Below are 18,298 nucleotides of genomic sequence, written 5' to 3' on the forward strand. Positions count from 1 at the left end.
TTGTCCCTAAGACTCTCGAATTCACTCCCTAAACCTCTCTGCCTCTCTACAATCCTTAAAATACCTCTTTGACCAAGCTTTTGGTCACCTGCCCTAATATTTCCTTTTGTGGCTCGGTGTCAAATTTTGTTTGATAACGCTCCTGTGAAGCACCTTGGGACGTTTTACTAGGTTAAAGGTGTTATATAAATGCAAGTTGTTGTAGAAGTTTGGGTATCTTAAGCAATTGCTAACTGATCGCATATTGTCTTTGCTCTTACTGAGCTTCTATTTGGTATTATAGATGATGATTTTGAAGTATATAAAACTTAAAAATAATGGTGTTAAAATTCCTTGTCTTCACGTGACCAAAAAGGGATGGAATTCCACTTTTCACTCATGCCTACTATTTCGCTAAAATTAGAAAAGGATTTTAGCCCCAATGTGTCTCATAAATCAAGGATTAAATTATTTTTCTGCTATAACTATAGAGTCAATTTTAACCCTCCCCACCTGGTGGAAACCGGGCGACAGACAGTTAAAATGGCCTTAGCGACTTACCCACACTGATCCTGCTCCCTTCCCGCGGGTTGCAATGTAAACCTGCTCTTTTGAGCAGGCGAGTGGGACACCCGCTGCATGGCTGTGACGTCCTTCTTTAAAGATGCATATGGGGCTCCAATGACATCCTTGGGGCCAGACTGTATTTGTAACCCGAGGCCTGTGCGGGTAGTTTCCCTGCCAGGCCAACCTGGCGGCTAGCAGATCTGAGGTCAGAACCAGCCCAGAAAGATAAGTTAATCATTTTCTTTTTGTTTGTGGGCCAGGAGGAGCAAGAGTGCTCATTCTGGCCCCACAAGGAGACATTGGGCCTCCTCTGCCCTGGGTTCCGCTCCCTCTCCCCGGACCGCGAGGCCCTCGCGATTCCCCTCCCATAAACTTACCCGAGAGCCAGGGACTGTTACTTCTTGTCCCCAGCATGCCCATGTCCCGCCTGAAATCCCACTTCTGCCCACCAGCCAGCTAGCGCTTCCCGCCGGATTTGGGCGGTAGACTGATGGAGCCCATGCAGATGAGGCCCTGGAGTTAAGAGGGGCTGGTTTCCAGTCTACACAACTCCCACGAGAGTTAAAAATCAAGGCTTATATTAGTGAGTCCAAGATACAACAACAACTTGTATTTATATAGCACCTTTAACGTAGTAAAACATCCCAAGGCGCTTCACAGGAGTGTTATAAGACAAAAAAAATTGACACCGAGCCACATAATAAGATATTAGGACAGGTGACTGAAAGCTTGGTCAAAGAGGTAGGTTTTAAGAAGCATCTTAAAGGAGGAGGTAGAGAGGCAAAGAGGTTTAGGAAGGAAATTCAAGAACTTAGAGCCTAGGCAGCTGAAAGCACGGCCACCAATGATTGAGCGATTAAAATCAGGGATGCTCAAGAGGGCAGAATTAGAGGAGCGCAGATACCTCTTGGTGGGCGGGGGGTGTTGTGAGGCTGGAAGAGATTACAGAGATAGGGAGGGGCGAGACCATGGAGGGATTTGAAAACAACAATGAGAATTTTAAAAATCAAGGCGTTGCTTAACTGGGAGCAAATGTAGGTTATCGAGCACAGGGGTGATGGGCGAATGGGACTTGGTGCGAGTTAGGACACGGGCAGCCGAGTTTTGGATGACCTCAAGTTTACGTAGGGTAGAAAGTGGGAGGCTGGCCAGGAGTGCATTGGAATAGTCAAGTATAGAGGTAACAATGGCATGGATGAAGGTTTCAGCAGCAGATGAGCTGAGACGGGGCGGAGACAGTGAAGTTACGGAGGTGGAAATAGGCGGTCTTAGTTATGGTGTGGATATGTGGTCGGAAGCTCATTTCAGGGTCAAATATGACACCAAGTTTGTGCACAGTGTGCTTCAGTCTCAAACAGATGCTAAGGAGAGGGATGGAGTCTGTGGCTAGGGAACGGAGTTTGTGGCGGGGACCGAAGACAATGGCTTCGGTCTTTCCAATATTTAGTTGGAGAAAATTTCTGCTCATCCTGCACTGAATGTCGGACAAGCAGTCTGACAATTTAGAGGGGTCGAGAGAAGTGGTGGTGAGGTAAATCTGGGTGTAGTCAGCGTACATGTGGAAACTAACGTGTTTTCGGATGATGTCACCAAGGGGCAGCATGTAGATGAGAAATAAGTTCGAGCCAAGGATAGATCCTTGGGGGACACCAGAGTTAACGATGCGGGAGTGGGAAGAGGAGCCATTGCAGGTGATTCTCTGGCTATGATTAGATAGATAAGAATGGAACCAGGCGAGTGCAGTCCCACCCAGCTGGATGACGGTGGAGAGGCGTTGGAGGAGGATGGAGTGGTCAGCCATGCCAAAGGCTGCAGACGGGTCGAGAAGGACGAGGAGGGATAGTTTACCTTTGTCACAGTCACAAAGGATGTCATTTGTGACTTTGATGGGAGCCGTTTCGGTACTGTGGCGGGGTGGAAATCTGATTGGAGGGATTCAAACATGGAGCTGCGAGAAAGATGGGCATGAATTTGGGAGGCGACAACACGTTCAAGGACTTTGGAGAGGAAAGGGAGGTTGGAGATGGGGCGGTATTTTGCAAGGATGGAGGGATCAAGACTTGGTTTTTTCAGGAGAGGGGTGATGACGGCAGACTTGAGGGAGAGGGGAACAGTATCTGAGGAGAGAGAACCGTTAACAATGTCAGCTAACATGGGAGCCAGAAAAGGAAGTTGAGTGGTCAGCAGTTTGGTGGGAATAGGGTCGAGGGAGCAGGAAGTGGGTCTCATGGACAAGATGAGCGCAGAGAGGTCATGAGGGGAGATTGGAGAGAAACTGGAGAAAGATGTGAGTTCAGGGCTAGGGTGGAGGGAACCTTAGAGGAAGTTTGGCCCAGTGGGCTGGGGGAAGGAAGGGAAGCGGCAGAGGCAGATGTTCGGATGGTCTCAATCTTAGAGACAAAGAAGTCCATGAGCTCCTCGCACCTATTGTTGTACAGTAAGTACGTATTAATTGAACCAACTAACAAAGAAAATGAGATTCATTACATTTACTATTTATTAATAGTATTTATTAATGTATTTTAAAAACTCAAGGCCAAAATTGAGTGACATAACCAATTCTTATTCTGAAATAATAGGAATATACTGGATCAGTGTGTACAATGGGAGAAAGCATTTCCACTCGATGTTTAGATATCTCAAAAAATTATTAACTCTCCCCATTTCGTCCTTTTCGTCATAGAGCTTATATTTAACATTATAAGGGACAATTTTGGAGTACTGTATAAATAGAATGTTTCAATAAACTGGGACTTACATGCTGATTTAGGCCATTTATGACTGTTTTCTATTCTTTACAGTGCTGCCATTGCTTTATCTGCAGTTCAACTCTTACAAAGAGCCAGTGCCTTGGTGAAACGCAAGCAAAACTATGCAACTGTTCCATTATCAGCACTCAAAAGTGCCGTGAAAAAGAGCACTGTAAGTTAGGCAGCAATTCATGTGAGATTTGTACATCAATCCAGTTTTAAAGAAAATGCCATAGCCTGATGTAAATGTTGAGGCAACCATGTTTTTGGTTACACCCATGTGAAGCACATTAGGATGTTTTTTTTACATCCAAGGCACTATATAATTGCAATTTGTTGTTGTAACATCTTGGTTGGGACCAGTCTCTTTTTCCCCAAATGGGACTAAGCATGAACCCATGAGGTTCAACAATTAATCACATGAGTTTTAAACACAACAACATTCACCATAATGCCAGTGTAAAATGTTATCTCTTTCACATGCACTTAGTTAGACCTGTCAGTTCTCGGCTATTCTCAATACTATATAGAGTAATAACAGAAATAATAGCTGATGGTATTTTGGTTACCTCACTTTTGCTCCTTTCAAGCCCTTCAAGCCTTAGAGATTGCTGCACTCCTCCAATTCTGGCATATTGCACATCCCCAATTTTAATCGCTCTACCATTGGCAGCCATGCTTTCAACTGTCTAGGCCCTAAGCTCTGGAATTCCCTCCCTAAATCTCTCTACCTCTTTCTCCTCCTTTAAAACGCTCCATAAAAACTACCTCTTTGACCAAACCTGTCCTGATATCTCCTTCTGTGGCTTGGTGTCAAATTTTCATTGATAACGCTCCTGTGAAGCCCCCTGGGATGTTTTGCTATGCTGGAGGAGCTATATAAATGCAAGTTGTTGTTTTTGCTTGTTTGTAATCATTGGGGATGAAATTGGGTGCCTTTGCGCCTCCTGTTAGCGCCTGGGGCGCTAACGGCGCAAATGGCTTTGTGACCGGGCGCGGCACTGACATTGACTCCTGCCATATTCGGCGGGAGTTTTGCAGCGACAATACAGCGTTGTGTCCCGATCTCCTTCACCCGGAGATCGTGACTACATCACCCTGCTAGCGCCCCGGACCCGAAATTGACTTCCGCCCCCTGCAGCAGCACCGGTCGAAAATACCGACAGCTGCAGGAGGCGTGCATCGGGCAGTTGGCCGCTTTGGGAGCGATGATTAAAGGTGAGGTGGCCGAGGTAAGTAAAAAAAAAAACTTACCTTTCCTGTTCCAGTTTTTTGCGTGGGTTCCTGCCCGCAATCGATCAGCCGGGCACTCTGTTTGAGTGCCGGGCTGATCGCGTGGGATCACGGCTGCCTTGGTGGTCCAGTTAGGTACTTTTTATATTGCAGAGCCTGCAGCGATGGCCCTTCCCTTTAAGGGCGGGAAGGAGCCTTTGTACGCGGCAGTGCTGCACGGCCCAGTGTGCAGCGCTGCTGAAGTCTCTGCCCCGCCTGCTGCCGATTGCGCTCCAAGAAGGAAGAGGTGCGCTTGATTTAGTGCTCCACTTCCTTTTTGGAGCGCAAATGGCAAATTTTTTTAAAGTTTGAAATCGTTGGCACCTGGTGCTAACTTTTCAAACTTTTAAAAATTACCACCCCAAATGGGGCGATAGTGAATTTCTTCCCCATTGTCTGAAGCAGCAAAAAGCCCTTAATGGGAAACCATCTCTATTGTAAAACCCTCTTCTTGACAAATGCTGACACATGGATAGAAAAAAGGGGGAGAAATTTGTGTGTTTAGTGCCACGAGATGGTGTTAAAACGCTGGTTGGCACTCTACCTCCAGCTGATGGTTCAGCGGTGCACGCCATTTCCACTAAGCTCGATCGCCGGGGAAATCGCAATCATGGAGGTCATGACGTCAGTGAGTGTGAAACGCTCACTTGACGCCCGATCTCCCAATTTTGTTTTGGCCATTGCAGTTACCAGCTGGAGAAAGCAATGACGGGTAGAGGTGGTGTGCAGCAGCAGGAAGACGGCTCCAGCAACGATATTTAAAGGGATCATCACCAATCACTCACACCTTACAGGGTTTTGCAGTTTGAGTGGCTGTATGCTACTTCCTGCAACTGCAAGAGTTTTCTTTAGTTATTTAAAGGCTAGTTGGTATCAGAGAGTGTTCTGGCATGTGCAAAACTCCCTAAAATAACAACAGAAAATGCTGGAAACAGAAACATAGAAGATAGGAGCAGGAGTAGGCCATTCAGCCCCTCGAGCCTGCTCCGCCATTCAATGAGATCATGGCTGATCGTCCAAATTCAGTACCCGGTCCCTGCTTTCTCCCCATATCCCTTGATCCCTTTAGCTGGTATGTGACCACAAGAAGGAAATTTTGCATGTTTGTGCCAAGTAACCTGGCAGTTGCCATGACTCCTTCATACTGCGCCAGTCTCGTGTGCCTCCGCTCTTCAGTCCGCCAGACCAACTTAATGGATGGCTACTTGGAGACAAGGGCTTAGCCCCTGAAGATGTGGCTAATGACGCCGTTGAGGAGCTCGTCCAACGAAGCTGAGGAGAGCTACAACTCCAGCCACATGTCCACCAGAGCCATAATCGAGCAAACCATTGTCATGCTGAAGATACGCTTCAGATGCCTGGATAGATCAGGTGGAGCCCTGCAGTACTCAGCAGCCAGGGCCTCCAGAATCGTCATGGTTTGCTGTGCACTTCAAAACGTGGCACAGTGTCATGGCTTGCAGATTCCTGAGGACCAAGTGGCTCCTCACATATCCTCCTCAGATGAGGAAGAGGAGAGCGAAAATGAACATCTTGCAGAGGCCCATCAACCAGCGGCAGCAGTACGTGAGAACATTGCTGCCCGGGATGCAAGGAACGCACTCATCTTGGCCAGATTTGCTTAGCCTAGCATTGCCTCACAGCTTCTTACCAGAGCATCGACAATGGCCAAAAACCAGCGGATTCCTAGCACTCTGATCACCATACTAACAATTGCAAGTAATCCTAAGCCCTCAATGTGGAAGTCCCATTTGCGAAATGACACACGCCACAACTGCAACAGTTGCCATCAGAATTTTTATTTACAATAACCAACTGATGGCATTTTAAAAATAAACACAACATTTCACCCAAGTGACTATTTGTGCAGTATCTTTCTCTTATGCGTGCTTCCCCTGTGGCTTCAGCAGATGTGGAGGCCTCTTGTTCACTTTCTTGCTGCTCCTGTCTCGACACCTTTGACGGGCATCCTCTGGGGTTGCGAACCTGTGAGGGCTCGGCAACAGTCTGCTGCTCCTGCGGATGTGCAGGGGTTGAGATGCCGATCTCAGTTGGGTGGGGACTCTGACCGAGGACTTGGCAGTGGTTTGGAAGTGTGAGCACTTGGAGAGGAGCCCCCACTTCCTTGTTCCCTGCCACCAACATCCCTCTCATGGGTCAGGTCCACCTCAGCACTTGCAAGTGGCTTGAGAGCGCCTTGCTGCACATCAGGGCGGCCATGGGGATCCGTATCTGTACCCGCAGTCCTACTCAGATGGACTTCCATGAAGGTCTGGTTTCGCTGTTCAATAGCTGACCATCGCTCCTCCAGAGATGTCAGTCTATTCTGAACACTCACCATGTTTTACATAGAAACATAGAAGATAGGAGCAGGAGTAGGCCATTCGGCTCCTCGAGCCTGCTCCACCATTCGATGTGATCATGGCTGATCATCCAAACTCAGTACCCCGTACCTGCCTTCTCCCCATATCCCTTGATACCTTTAGCTCTAAGAAATATATCTAACTCCTTCTTGAATATATTTATTAAAGACTTGGCCTCAACCGCCTTCTGTGGTAGAGAATTCCACAGGTTCACCACTCTCTGGGTGAAGAAATTCTTCCTCATCTCTGTCCTAAATGGCTTACCCCTTATCCTTAGACTATGACCCCTGGTTCTGGACTCTCCGACCATCAGGAACATTCTACCTGCATCTAGTTTGTCCAGACCTGTCAGAATTTTATAAGTTTCGATGAGATCCCCTCTCATTCTTCTAAACTCCAGCAAGTATAAGCCCAATCGACCCAATCTCTCCTCATACGTCATTCCTGCCATCCCAGGGATCAGCCTTGTGAATCTTCGCTGAACTCCTTCCATGGCAAGAACATCCTTCCTCAGATAAGACGACCAAAACAGCACACAGTACTCAAGGTGTGGCCTCACCAAGGCTCTGTACAACTGCAGCAGGACACCCTTGCTCCTGTACTCTACACTCTGGCGACTTAGCTCCTCCATGGCCGTAGCCATCCTCTCATCTACTGTAGCCATCCTTTCCACGGAGGTTGCCATCCTTTCCGTGGTGCTGCGTTCATGTGCCAATGACTCCACAAAGGCTCTGCTCATGTTCGCGATGGACTCCTCCATTCGCTCCACACTCGCAGCGACCCTGGAGACAAAACCTGCCAGAGACTCCTGCACCTGTTCCTGGAGTTCCAGCACCGCTGTTCTTCTGGATGGACCCGGAGGCAGAGGATCGACATGCAGCTGAGCCGAGCTGGGAGAGTCCTGCGCCCTCCTACTAGGACTCTCCACTGCTGTCCCTGTCTCCACAATATGCTGATGCTCACTTTTGAGCTGTGATACACCAGGTGACAACACTATTGTATCTCGCGATGGTCCCACCGAGGTGTGAGTGTCTGCGCTGGTGCTGGGTTGGCTGAATTCTGCTGACCCTCACCCTCAGAGGTTGCAGCTTCCTCTGAGGAGTCTGGAGGCTCAGGCTGTTCCTCCTGGATAGTGGGGGTGGTTGCTTGCGATGGTCCTGTGGGGGAGTAAAGCAGAGTCAGAGATGTGAGGCCAAGGTTACATGCATTTGAATATTGCAGATGATCATAAGTCCATCTGTTAGAGCTTCAGAATCATTATCAGCGACTCATGCAATGTCATTGAGAGAGATGAAAACTATTCTCTCACCAGCTTTCTCTGATGCACCCATCCGTCCCCCACTTGCGCATCGTCCTCAACTCCCACGATCTCCACGACCGCCTCCTCCCAAGGGGTGAGGTGGGCTACTGAGGGTGGCCCTCCTCCTGTCCTCGCTCTTTCCCTCTTATTGTGAGCTTGTAGGAATTGGTAAATTCCTAACGAAAATACTGAGAGCGAGTCAATCAGCTAACCAAAACGATGTTTAATGCAAACTGGTGGAAGTAACAAACAAGAACGCAGGAGAACAAATCAACAGGTGCTTGCTTAGTGCTGGCTCCACGAGGACTGAGAAGAGGAGGCCCCTCAGTCCGACGTCATGACGTCATCACGTTTCCCGCCATTGGGAACGTCACGTGACCCATGTGATGACGTCATCGCGTTCAGTCTTAACCCTTTAGAGACCGCGCTATTTACATACAGTGAAAGAATACAGATTTAAAGGCAATTATATACATTCGTATAAGAGTTCCTTGGTGGCTCTGCCACATGCGCCCCCCCAGAATTGTCTTTAATAACAAAAGTCAATCAAAGAGGAGGTCGGACAAGCCTGTTCGAACGACTCCTATATTCCCGGAGAGGAATTTGCTGGGCAATTGATGAACGGGTGGGTGGAGCAATCCGGTCAGGCGTGGTAGCAGCGGGTGGTCGACCACGACGCGGTGGCTGTGCAGTTTAGACTGGTTGTTTGAGGTCCAGGTGCGCGGGCTTGAGGCGGTCGATTGAAATGTGGTCGGGCTTGCCACCGATGTCGACCAAAAAGCTCTTGGCACCCGCCTGCAATACTCGGAAAGGGCCCGTATAAGGAGGCCTGAGCGGACTGCGATGGGCATCGTGACGGAAAAAAACGAACTTGGCCCGCATTAGCTCCATTGGGATGTGGGAGGCTGGAAAACCGTGATGTGACGTTGGAATTGGCTGGAACACTTGGGCTGCTTCCCGGTGAGCTTCCAGTTGGTCGGCTGCGGACCACGGCTTCATTGGTGACGGCAGGAACTCGCCTGGCACCCGAAGTGGCTGGCCGTACACCAGTTCCCCGGCAGATGACTGCAGGTCTTCCTTTGGTGCCGTACTCAAACCAAGCATAACCCAAGGCAGCCTGTCTACCCATGCAGTGCCCCGGAGGCTGGCTCTCAGCGACGCCTTCAACGACCGATGAAAGCGCTCATGTAACCCGTTGGCCTGCGGGTGGTAGGCCGTGGTGCGATGGAGCTTGGTGCCCAAACCTAAGGCTACAGCGTTCCAAAGTTCGGACGAGAATTGTGGACCGCGGTCAGACGAAATATCTGATGGGACGCCGAACCGTGCCACCCATGAGGAAATAAAAGCACTGGCGACATCCGCGGAGGTAGTGGATATCAGAGGAACCGCCTCTGGCCATCTTGTAGTGCGGTCGACCATGGTCAGGAGGTGAGTGAAACCTTGTGACGATGGAAGTGGCCCAACGAGGTCGATGTTGACGTGGTCGAAACGGCGTTCCGGTACTTCGAAGGTGGCCAAGGGGGCTTTAACATGACGTTGCACTTTGGCTCTTTGGCAAACGACGCAGGTGTTCGCCCAGTCGCGGACATCCTTGCGCATCCCTCTCCAGACGAATTTGGATGCCAGTAACTTTTGAGACGCCTTCACGCCGGGATGTGAAAGTCCGTCTATGGCGTCAAAGACTTTCCGATGCCAGGAAAGCGGAACGATCGGGCAGGGATCCCCCAAGGAGATGTCGCAGAGCAAGGAGGTACCCGCCGCATGGAAATGCACATCCGTTGGCTGGAGGCAGGAGGAGTCGGTACGAAATGCCTGAGTTTCCGGGTCGGCTGCTTGGTCGGCAGCCATGTGTGAATAATCTATTCCCAGCTGGACGGCCTGGACGGACGCCCGCGAGAGGCAATCAGCCACCACGTTGTCCTTGCCGGCCACGTGATGGATGTCGGTGGTAAACTCTGAAATAAAGGTGAGTTGTCACTGCTGCCGAGCCGACCACGGTTCGGTAGTCTTGGCCATAGCAAAAGTCAACGGTTTGTGGTCCACAAACGTGGTGAAGTGGCGCCCTTCCAAAAGAAAACGAAAATGGCGGATAGCCAGAAACAGCGCCAACAACTCCCTGTCGAACGTGCTGTACTTGCGCTCATTACTGTGCAGTTGGCGACTAAAAAACGCTAGTGGCTGCCACGTGCCGTTGACCCACTGCTCCTGCACGGCTCCGATGGCGTAATCAGAAGCGTCGGTTGTAAGAGCGATGGTGGCTCCAGGCAGTGGGTGTGCCAACATCGTTGCATTTGCGAGAGCGGCCTTTGTGTCTCTGAAGGCGCAATCCATCTCAGGCGTCCAAACTACGGGTTCCTTTCCCAGTTTTCCTCTGAGGGCCTCATAGAGCGGTTGCATCAGTTGCGCGGCCCTGGGAACAAAACGATGGTAAAAATTTACCATACCCAGGAACTCCTGGAGGGCCTTGACGGACTGTGGCCACGGAAATGCTGCAATTGTCTCCACCTTTGACTGGAGTGGCAGTGCCCCCTCCGAAGTGATGCGGTGGCCCAAAAAGTCCATCTGCTGCAGCCCGAACTGGCATTTGGCCGGGTTGATTATCAGGCCATGCTGATGGAGGCGGCGAAAGAGGGTGCGCAGATGACTGAGGTGTTCTTCTTTAGTGGTGCTGGCGATCAGGATATCATCGAGATACACAAATAAAAACTTACGGTCCCGCAGCACCGAATCCATAAGGCGCTGGAACGCCTGTGCCGCCTTTTTGAGCCCAAATGGCATTCAGAGGAACTCAAATAGGCCAAAGGGGGTAATAACCGCCGTCTTTGGGATGTCCTGGGGGTGTACAGGCACTTGATGGTACCCACGGACGAGGTTAACTTTGGAAAAGATCGAATTCCCTGCCAAATGCGCGGAGAAATCCTGGATGTGTGGTATGGGGTACCTATCCGGAGTTGTGACATCATTAAGCCGTCGGTAGTCCCCGCAGGGCCGACATCCGCCGCTGGGTTTAGGGACGATATGGAGCGGCGAGGACCAGGGACTATTCAACCGGCGAATAATCCCCAACCGCTCCATTGCGGCGAACTCCGACTTAGCGGCCGCGAGTTTGCTGGGTTCTAGTTGCCGAGCCCGTGCGTAGACTGGGGAGCCGGTCGTTGTAATGTGGTGCTCCACCCTATGCTTGGCGGTCGTGGCAGAAAAGGTGGGCCTGGTCAACTCTGGAAATTCACCGAGAAGGCGGGTGAATTCGTTGGGCGTTGGCGAAGCGCAGGAGACCGCGTGCGATGCGACTGAACCTCGAAAGCACGGGATGGAGTTGGACGTGGCGGTGTTGATCAGCCGCCGATTTTTTAAATCGACCGACAAGCCGTTGGCGCAGAAAAAATCAGCGCCGAGGATCGCTTGCGAAGTTTTGGCAGTGATAAACTCCCATTGGAAGAGCTGACCGCCGAAACATACCCGGGCCCGCCGTTTCCCGAATGTACGAATAGCACCGCCGTTGGCAGCTTGGAGGGGACAACCGCACCTCCCAACCTGGATGTCGAGGACTGAGGGAGCTTCAAAGCCACTGCGTTTGCTTCCATCATGTCACTGCGTCTCGCTTCCTCCGTGAAGATCGTCCACGAAGATTCGGGGTCACCACTGTAGGAATTGGTAAATTCCTGATGAAAATACTGAGAGCGAGTCAATCAGCTAACCAAAACGATGTTTAATGCAAACTGGTGGAAGTAACAAACAAAAACGCAGGAGAACAAATCAACAGGTGCTTGCTTAGTGCTGGCTCCACGAGGACTGAGAAGGGGTGACCCTTCAGTCCGACGTCATGACGTCATCACGTTTCCCGCCGTTGGGAACGTCACGTGACCCACGTGATGACGTTATCGCATTCAGTCTTAACCCTTTAGAGACCGCGCTATTTACATACAGCGAAAGAATACAGATTTAAAGGCAATTATATACATTCATATAAGAGTTCCTTGGTGGCTCTGCCACAAGCTCTCTTTTCCTGCAATGAGGAAGACAAGTGGAGTTTGGGTGAGAATGAAGGAGTGAGTGTAGAGAATCCATATCATTGATGGTTAGAAGGAGACAAAGATGGAGTGAGGTGGCAAGACCATGGGCCCTCCCTGTGTTTTGTAAGTTGTTTTCATAGCATCACAGTGATAGGGAGTGTGAGGGCTGCATAGTCGAATAGTTAGGTGAATGTGACCATAGAGAGAGAGGGAATGGGTAAGGGTGCAGGGATGTCAGTGTCAAGTGGGATGTGGAGGAAGAGATTGCTAAAGCTGAGTGCTGGTGAGGAGAGGCAATGGGGATCAGATTGAGTGTGATGGGAAAGTCATACTCACTTTTCCAGTGCGCAGAAGGTCATGAAACCTCTTCCTGCACTGAAGCCAGGTGCTGCGGATCATCGACAACGAGTTGACCTCCTGGGCCATGTGGATCCACACAGCCTTCGTCTGCTGGGGAGGCTTCTTCCTCCCTGAAGAAGGGAAGAGCACCTTCTTACTAGCTCTTGCTCCCTCCACCAAAGCTTGCAGGGCGACGTCATCAAATCTGGGAGCAGACTTAGGTCTCCCGCTGCTCATTCTGCCTCCAGGTCCCTCTCACTGCAAAGGCCAAAAGGTTGGCAGTCTGCAGAAGAAGCAAGGCTTCTTGCAGACCTTAAATGCAGCAGCAATGATGACGTCATCGAAGGCGAGTTTCAGACTGAAATAACTAATTGGGCCATGGGTTCCCACACACTGGAACTCAATTGCCCAATTATGTGAAAATTGCATCAATCTCCCACATCGATTTGGAATCGGGTGGATAACACGAAAAGCGGATGACACGACCCCAGCCTGCCCCAATGACAAAATCCAGCCCTTTTTTGTCTCCTGGGGAGGTCTCGATGATGTCATCAGACCCGCACCATTTAATAGGGCCAGGTAACGCACAGGCCTGCCTTAATAGGTGACATTAAGGGAAAAATCACTTGCAGGAGTGGTTCCTACTCTCCACACCGACTGCCCACACCCAACCTGCCCTGGTAATGAAAATTCCGGCCTCGCTCACTGACCCGCTCACCAATTGATTTTATTTTTAAATCATACTTCCCCTGCCTGAAAAGCCACTTTAATATTGATCTTCAGCTGTCTTTTCCCAGAGCTGCAGCTGGCAGCCAGATGATGCTATAACTGTCGTATTCTGTTCAATTAGGGGTTGGGCAGACCTGTTTTTCTTTGTATCTCAGTGCCTGGTGCAAATCCAATACTGTGTCTCATAAAAGTACTGTAATAGTGACCGCATAATCCACGCATGTGCCCTCGATGATATCTTGATGCCATGTCATAGAGTCATAGAGTTATACAGCACAGAAAGAGGCCCTTCGGCCCATCGCGTCCACGCCGGCCATCAAGCCCTGTCTAATCTAATCCCATTTTCCAGCATTTGGTCCGTAGCCTTGTATGCTATGGCATTTCAAGTGCTCATCCAAATGCTTCTTGAATGTTGTGAGGGTTCCTGCCTCTACCACCCTTTCAGGCAGTGAGTTCCAGATTCCAACCACCCTCTGGGTGAACAAGTTTTTCCTCAAATCCCCTCTAAACCTCCTGCCCCTTACCTTGAATCTATGCCCCCTTGTTATTGACCACTCTACTAAGGGGAAAAGTTCCTTTCTATCTACCCTATCTATGCCTCTCATAACTTTGTATACCTCAATCAGGTCCCCCCTCAGCCTTCTCTGCTCCAAGGAAAACAACCCCAGCCTGTCCAGTCTTTCTTCATAGCTGAAGCGCTCCAGCCCAGGTAACATCCTGGTAAATCTCCTCTGCACCCTCTCCAAAGCAATCACATCCTTCCTATAGTGTGGCGACCAGAACTGCACACAGTACTCCAGCTGTGGCCTTACCAGCGTTTTGTACAGCTCCATCATAACCTCCCTGCTCTTATATTCTATGCCTCGGCTAATGAAGGCAAGTATCCCATATGCCTTTTTAACCACCTTATCCACCTGTTCTGCTGCCTTCAGGGATCTATGTACATGCACACCAAGGTCCCTCTGTTCCTCTGTCTTTCCTAGGGTCTTACCATTCATTGTGTATTCCCTTGCCTTGTTAGTCCGTCCAAAATGCATCACCTCACACTTTTCAGGGTTAAATTCCATTTGCCATTGTTCCGCCCATCTGACCAACCCATCTATATCGTCCTGTAGCCTGAGGCTTCCCTCCTCGCTATTTACCACCCCACCAATTTTCGTGTCATCTGCGAACTTACTGATCATACCTTTTACATTCACATCCAAATCATTAATGTAGACCACAAACAGCAAGGGACCCAGCACCGATCCCTGCGGTACCCCACTGGACACAGGCTTCCAGTCACAAAAACAACCTTCCACCATCACCCTCTGCCTTCTGCCACTAAGCCAGTTTTGGATCCAATGTGCCAAGGCACCCTGGATCCCATGGGCTCTTACTGCTGATATGTCCCAGACCTGTGTATGGTTTCTGCCTCATTACATCACTAATCATCTTCGTGTTCAAATCCCTCCAAGAGCTCGTCCCTCCCTATCTCTAACATCCTCCAGCCCTACAACCCACTAAGAACTCTGCACTCCTCCAATTCTGGCCTCTTCAGCATCCCCAATTTTCAACACTCCTCAATTGGTGGCCATGCTTCAGCTGCCTAGGCCCTAACTTCTTGAATTTCCTTCCTAAACTGCTCCGCCTCTCTACCTCTCTCACCTCCTTTAAGATGCTCCATCAAACCTACCTCTTTGACCAAGCTTTTGACCAAATCAGCCCTACTATCTCCTGATGTGCATTGGTGCCAAATTTCATTTGATAATGCTCCTGTGAAGCACCTTGACAGTAAATGCTGGAAAACACTCAACAGGTCAGGCAGCATCTGTGGAGAGAGAAACAGAGTTAACGTTTCAGGTTGATGACCTTTTATTAGAACTGGAAGATGTTACAGGTTAATAGTTTTTAAGCAAATACAGAGGCAGGAAAAAGGGACATGAACTGGGGAGGGGGAAAGTGTGTCAACATGAACTGAGGGAGGGAGGTGCGTGCCAGTATTAACTGAGGTGTGAGGAGAATACCATTATGAAGTGGGGGGAGGGAAACATGTAGCATGAAGTGGGGGGGGGGAACATACAGCATGAAGTGGGGGGAACACACAGCATGAAGTGGGGGGAACACACAGCATGAAGTGGGGGGGAACACACAGCATGAAGTGGGGGGAACACACAGCATGAAGTGGGGGGAACACAGCATGAAGTGGGGGGGAACACACAGCATGAAGTGGGGGGAACACACAGCATGAAGTGGGGGGGAACACACAGCATGAAGTGGGGGGGACACAGCATGAAGTGGGGGGGGGACACAGCCTAGTGGGGGGAACACAGCATGAAGTGGGGGGAAAACACAGCATGAAGTGGGGGGAACACACAGCATGAAGTGGGGGGAGAACACACAGCATGAAGTGGGGGGAACACACAGCATGAAGTGGGGGGGAACACACAGCATGAAGTGGGGGGAACACACAGCATGAAGTGGGGGGAACACACAGCATGAAGTGGGGGGGAACACACAGCATGAAGTGGGGGGAACACACAGCATGAAGTGGGGAGGAACACACAGCATGAAGTGGGGGGGACACACAGCATGAAGTGGGGGGAGAACACACAGCATGAAGTGGGGGGAACACAGCATGAAGTGGGGGGGAACACACAGCATGAAGTGGGGGGAACACACAGCATGAAGTGGGGGACACACAGCATGAAGTGGGGGGGACACACAGCATGAAGTGGGGGGGACACAGCATGAAGTGGGGGGGACACACAGCATGAAGTGGGGGGGGGACACAGCATGAAGTGGGGGGAACACACAGCATGAAGTGGGGGGGAACACAGCATGAAGTGGGGGGAACACAGCATGAAGTGGGGGGGGACACAGCATGAAGTGGGGGGAACACACAGCATGAAGTGGGGGGAACACAGCATGAAGTGGGGGGAACACAGCATGAAGTGGGGGGGACACAGCATGAAGTGGGGGGGACACAGCATGAAGTGGGGGGGACACAGCATGAAGTGGGGGGGACACAGCATGAAGTGGGGGGAACACACAGCATGAAGTGGGGGGAACACACAGCATGAAGTGGGGGGGGCACAGCATGAAGTGGGGGGGAACACACAGCATGAAGTGGTGGGGAACACACAGCATGAAGTGGGGGGAACACACAGCATGAAGTGGGGGGGAACACACAGCATGAAGTGGGGGGAACACACAGCATGAAGTGGGGGGGAACACACAGCATGAAGTGGGGGGAACACACAGCATGAAGTGGGGGGGAACACACAGCATGAAGTGGGGGGAACACACAGCATGAAGTGGGGGGAACACACAGCATGAAGTGGGGGGAACACAGCATGAAGTGGGGGGAACACAGCATGAAGTGGGGGGAACACAGCATGAAGTGGGGGGAACACCATGAAGTGGGGGGGACACAGCATGAAGTGGGGGAACACAGCATGAAGTGGGGGGAACACACAGCATGAAGTGGGGGGGAACACACAGCATGAAGTGGGGGGAACACACAGCATGAAGTGGGGGGGAACACACAGCATGAAGTGGGGGGAACACAGCATGAAGTGGGGGGGACACAGCATGAAGTGGGGGGGAACACACAGCATGAAGTGGGGGGGAACACACAGCATGAAGTGGGGGGGACACAGCATGAAGTGGGGGGGAACACACAGCATGAAGTGGGGGGGAACACACAGCATGAAGTGGGGGGAACACACAGCATGAAGTGGGGGGGACACACAGCATGAAGTGGGGGGGACACACAGCATGAAGTGGGGGGGACACACAGCATGAAGTGGGGTTGGGAGGAGGAGAATCCCAGTGTGAATTGAGGGGTGAGTTACACTGAATGCGCAATGGGCACAGGCTGGTCACAACATCAGCAGCAGGCATACTTCAATATTATATCACTTGTACAGCAAAGGCTGTGGGAATTTTTACTTGACTGTTGTGGAGAAATTACAGGCTTTAGTGGACAGGTATTGAGAACCGGGGGAGGGAAGTTGAGAAACCAGCATGAACTGAAAGGAGGGATTAGAGTCCCAGTATAAACTGAACGGGAGTGGCCAAAGAGTGCCGCTATGAATTTGGGGGACGGGTGACTTTGTAGAAACAATTTTAAAGCAATTTATCAATCAGGTTTAGCAACAGAGTATCAATACCTGTCCACTAAAGCCTGTAATTTCTCCACAACAGTTGAGTAAAAATTCCTACAGCCTTTTGCTGTACAAGTGATGGAGTATTGAAGTATGCCTGCTGCTGATGTTGTGACTAGCCTGTGCCCACTGCGCTTTCAGTATAACTTCCTATATTCAAAGCCGTTTCAGATTGCAAGCTTTTTTTTCAGGCTGGTGTATTTTTAAGCTTTTGCGAATTTAGATTGGGATATATGTTTATGCACGGTTTTCTTTTGATGGTCTCCCAGTTGAGTCCAGAGCAACGTTCAATGTGAACTTTACCTGACCTGAGGCTAGTGAACAATAAATGCATTGCTTTGATTCGAAGTAAACTTAAAATGCTTTTTCACGATGTAAAGGATGAAATTGTAATGGAAAATGTTTTCCCCTAGCCAACCGAAAAGGTTTATAAAAATCTGCATCAGGAGCCTTACAATGTGGAAGCCCGTGAACGCTTGCATATGGGTCTTTGGCTGAAGTGTCGGTTGGCGATGGTGACTGCCCTGACTGCGCAGATATATGGTGTGGGACTAAAGAAAGGTATTTTGCTTTCAATTTCTACTTGCCCATTGTATTGATTTCTTTGTGGGTTCAATGACGAGACATTTATGAAAGAGAATGTCTTTTAATCTAAGGTTTGTTAAACTCTGGTTAACAGCATTTACAGGAGACACCATCTAGAAATCCATCTAAAACGAAACTGAAACTAAACTCCTGCTTGTCTCTCACATGACCTCTGCTGGTCAGGCATAAGTAATCAATACATGCAAACATGCTGTTAAGGCATCATAATCGAACAGGCAAATATCATCTCTAT

General features: G+C 50.0%; 1 protein-coding gene across 4 annotated transcripts in view; it reads left to right on the forward strand.

Annotated features, from left to right (window-relative positions):
- cfap54 (cilia and flagella associated 54) overlaps positions 1-18,298 on the forward strand; it is an 859,633-nt gene that overhangs the window by 645,701 nt on the left and 195,634 nt on the right. For all 4 annotated transcript variants that reach the window (XM_086009903.1, XM_086009902.1, XM_086009901.1 and 1 more), the window contains 2 exons: positions 3,348-3,468; positions 17,874-18,021. In XM_086009903.1, coding sequence (XP_085866029.1) covers positions 3,348-3,468; positions 17,874-18,021 — 269 coding nt within the window. The remainder of the gene's footprint in view (positions 1-3,347; positions 3,469-17,873; positions 18,022-18,298) is intronic.

The sequence above is a fragment of the Somniosus microcephalus genome, chromosome 17, assembly GCF_052327205.1.
Source record: "Somniosus microcephalus isolate GS21.2 chromosome 17, FLI_Smic_1.0, whole genome shotgun sequence".
In the NCBI taxonomy this organism is placed as follows: Eukaryota; Metazoa; Chordata; class Chondrichthyes; order Squaliformes; family Somniosidae; genus Somniosus; species Somniosus microcephalus.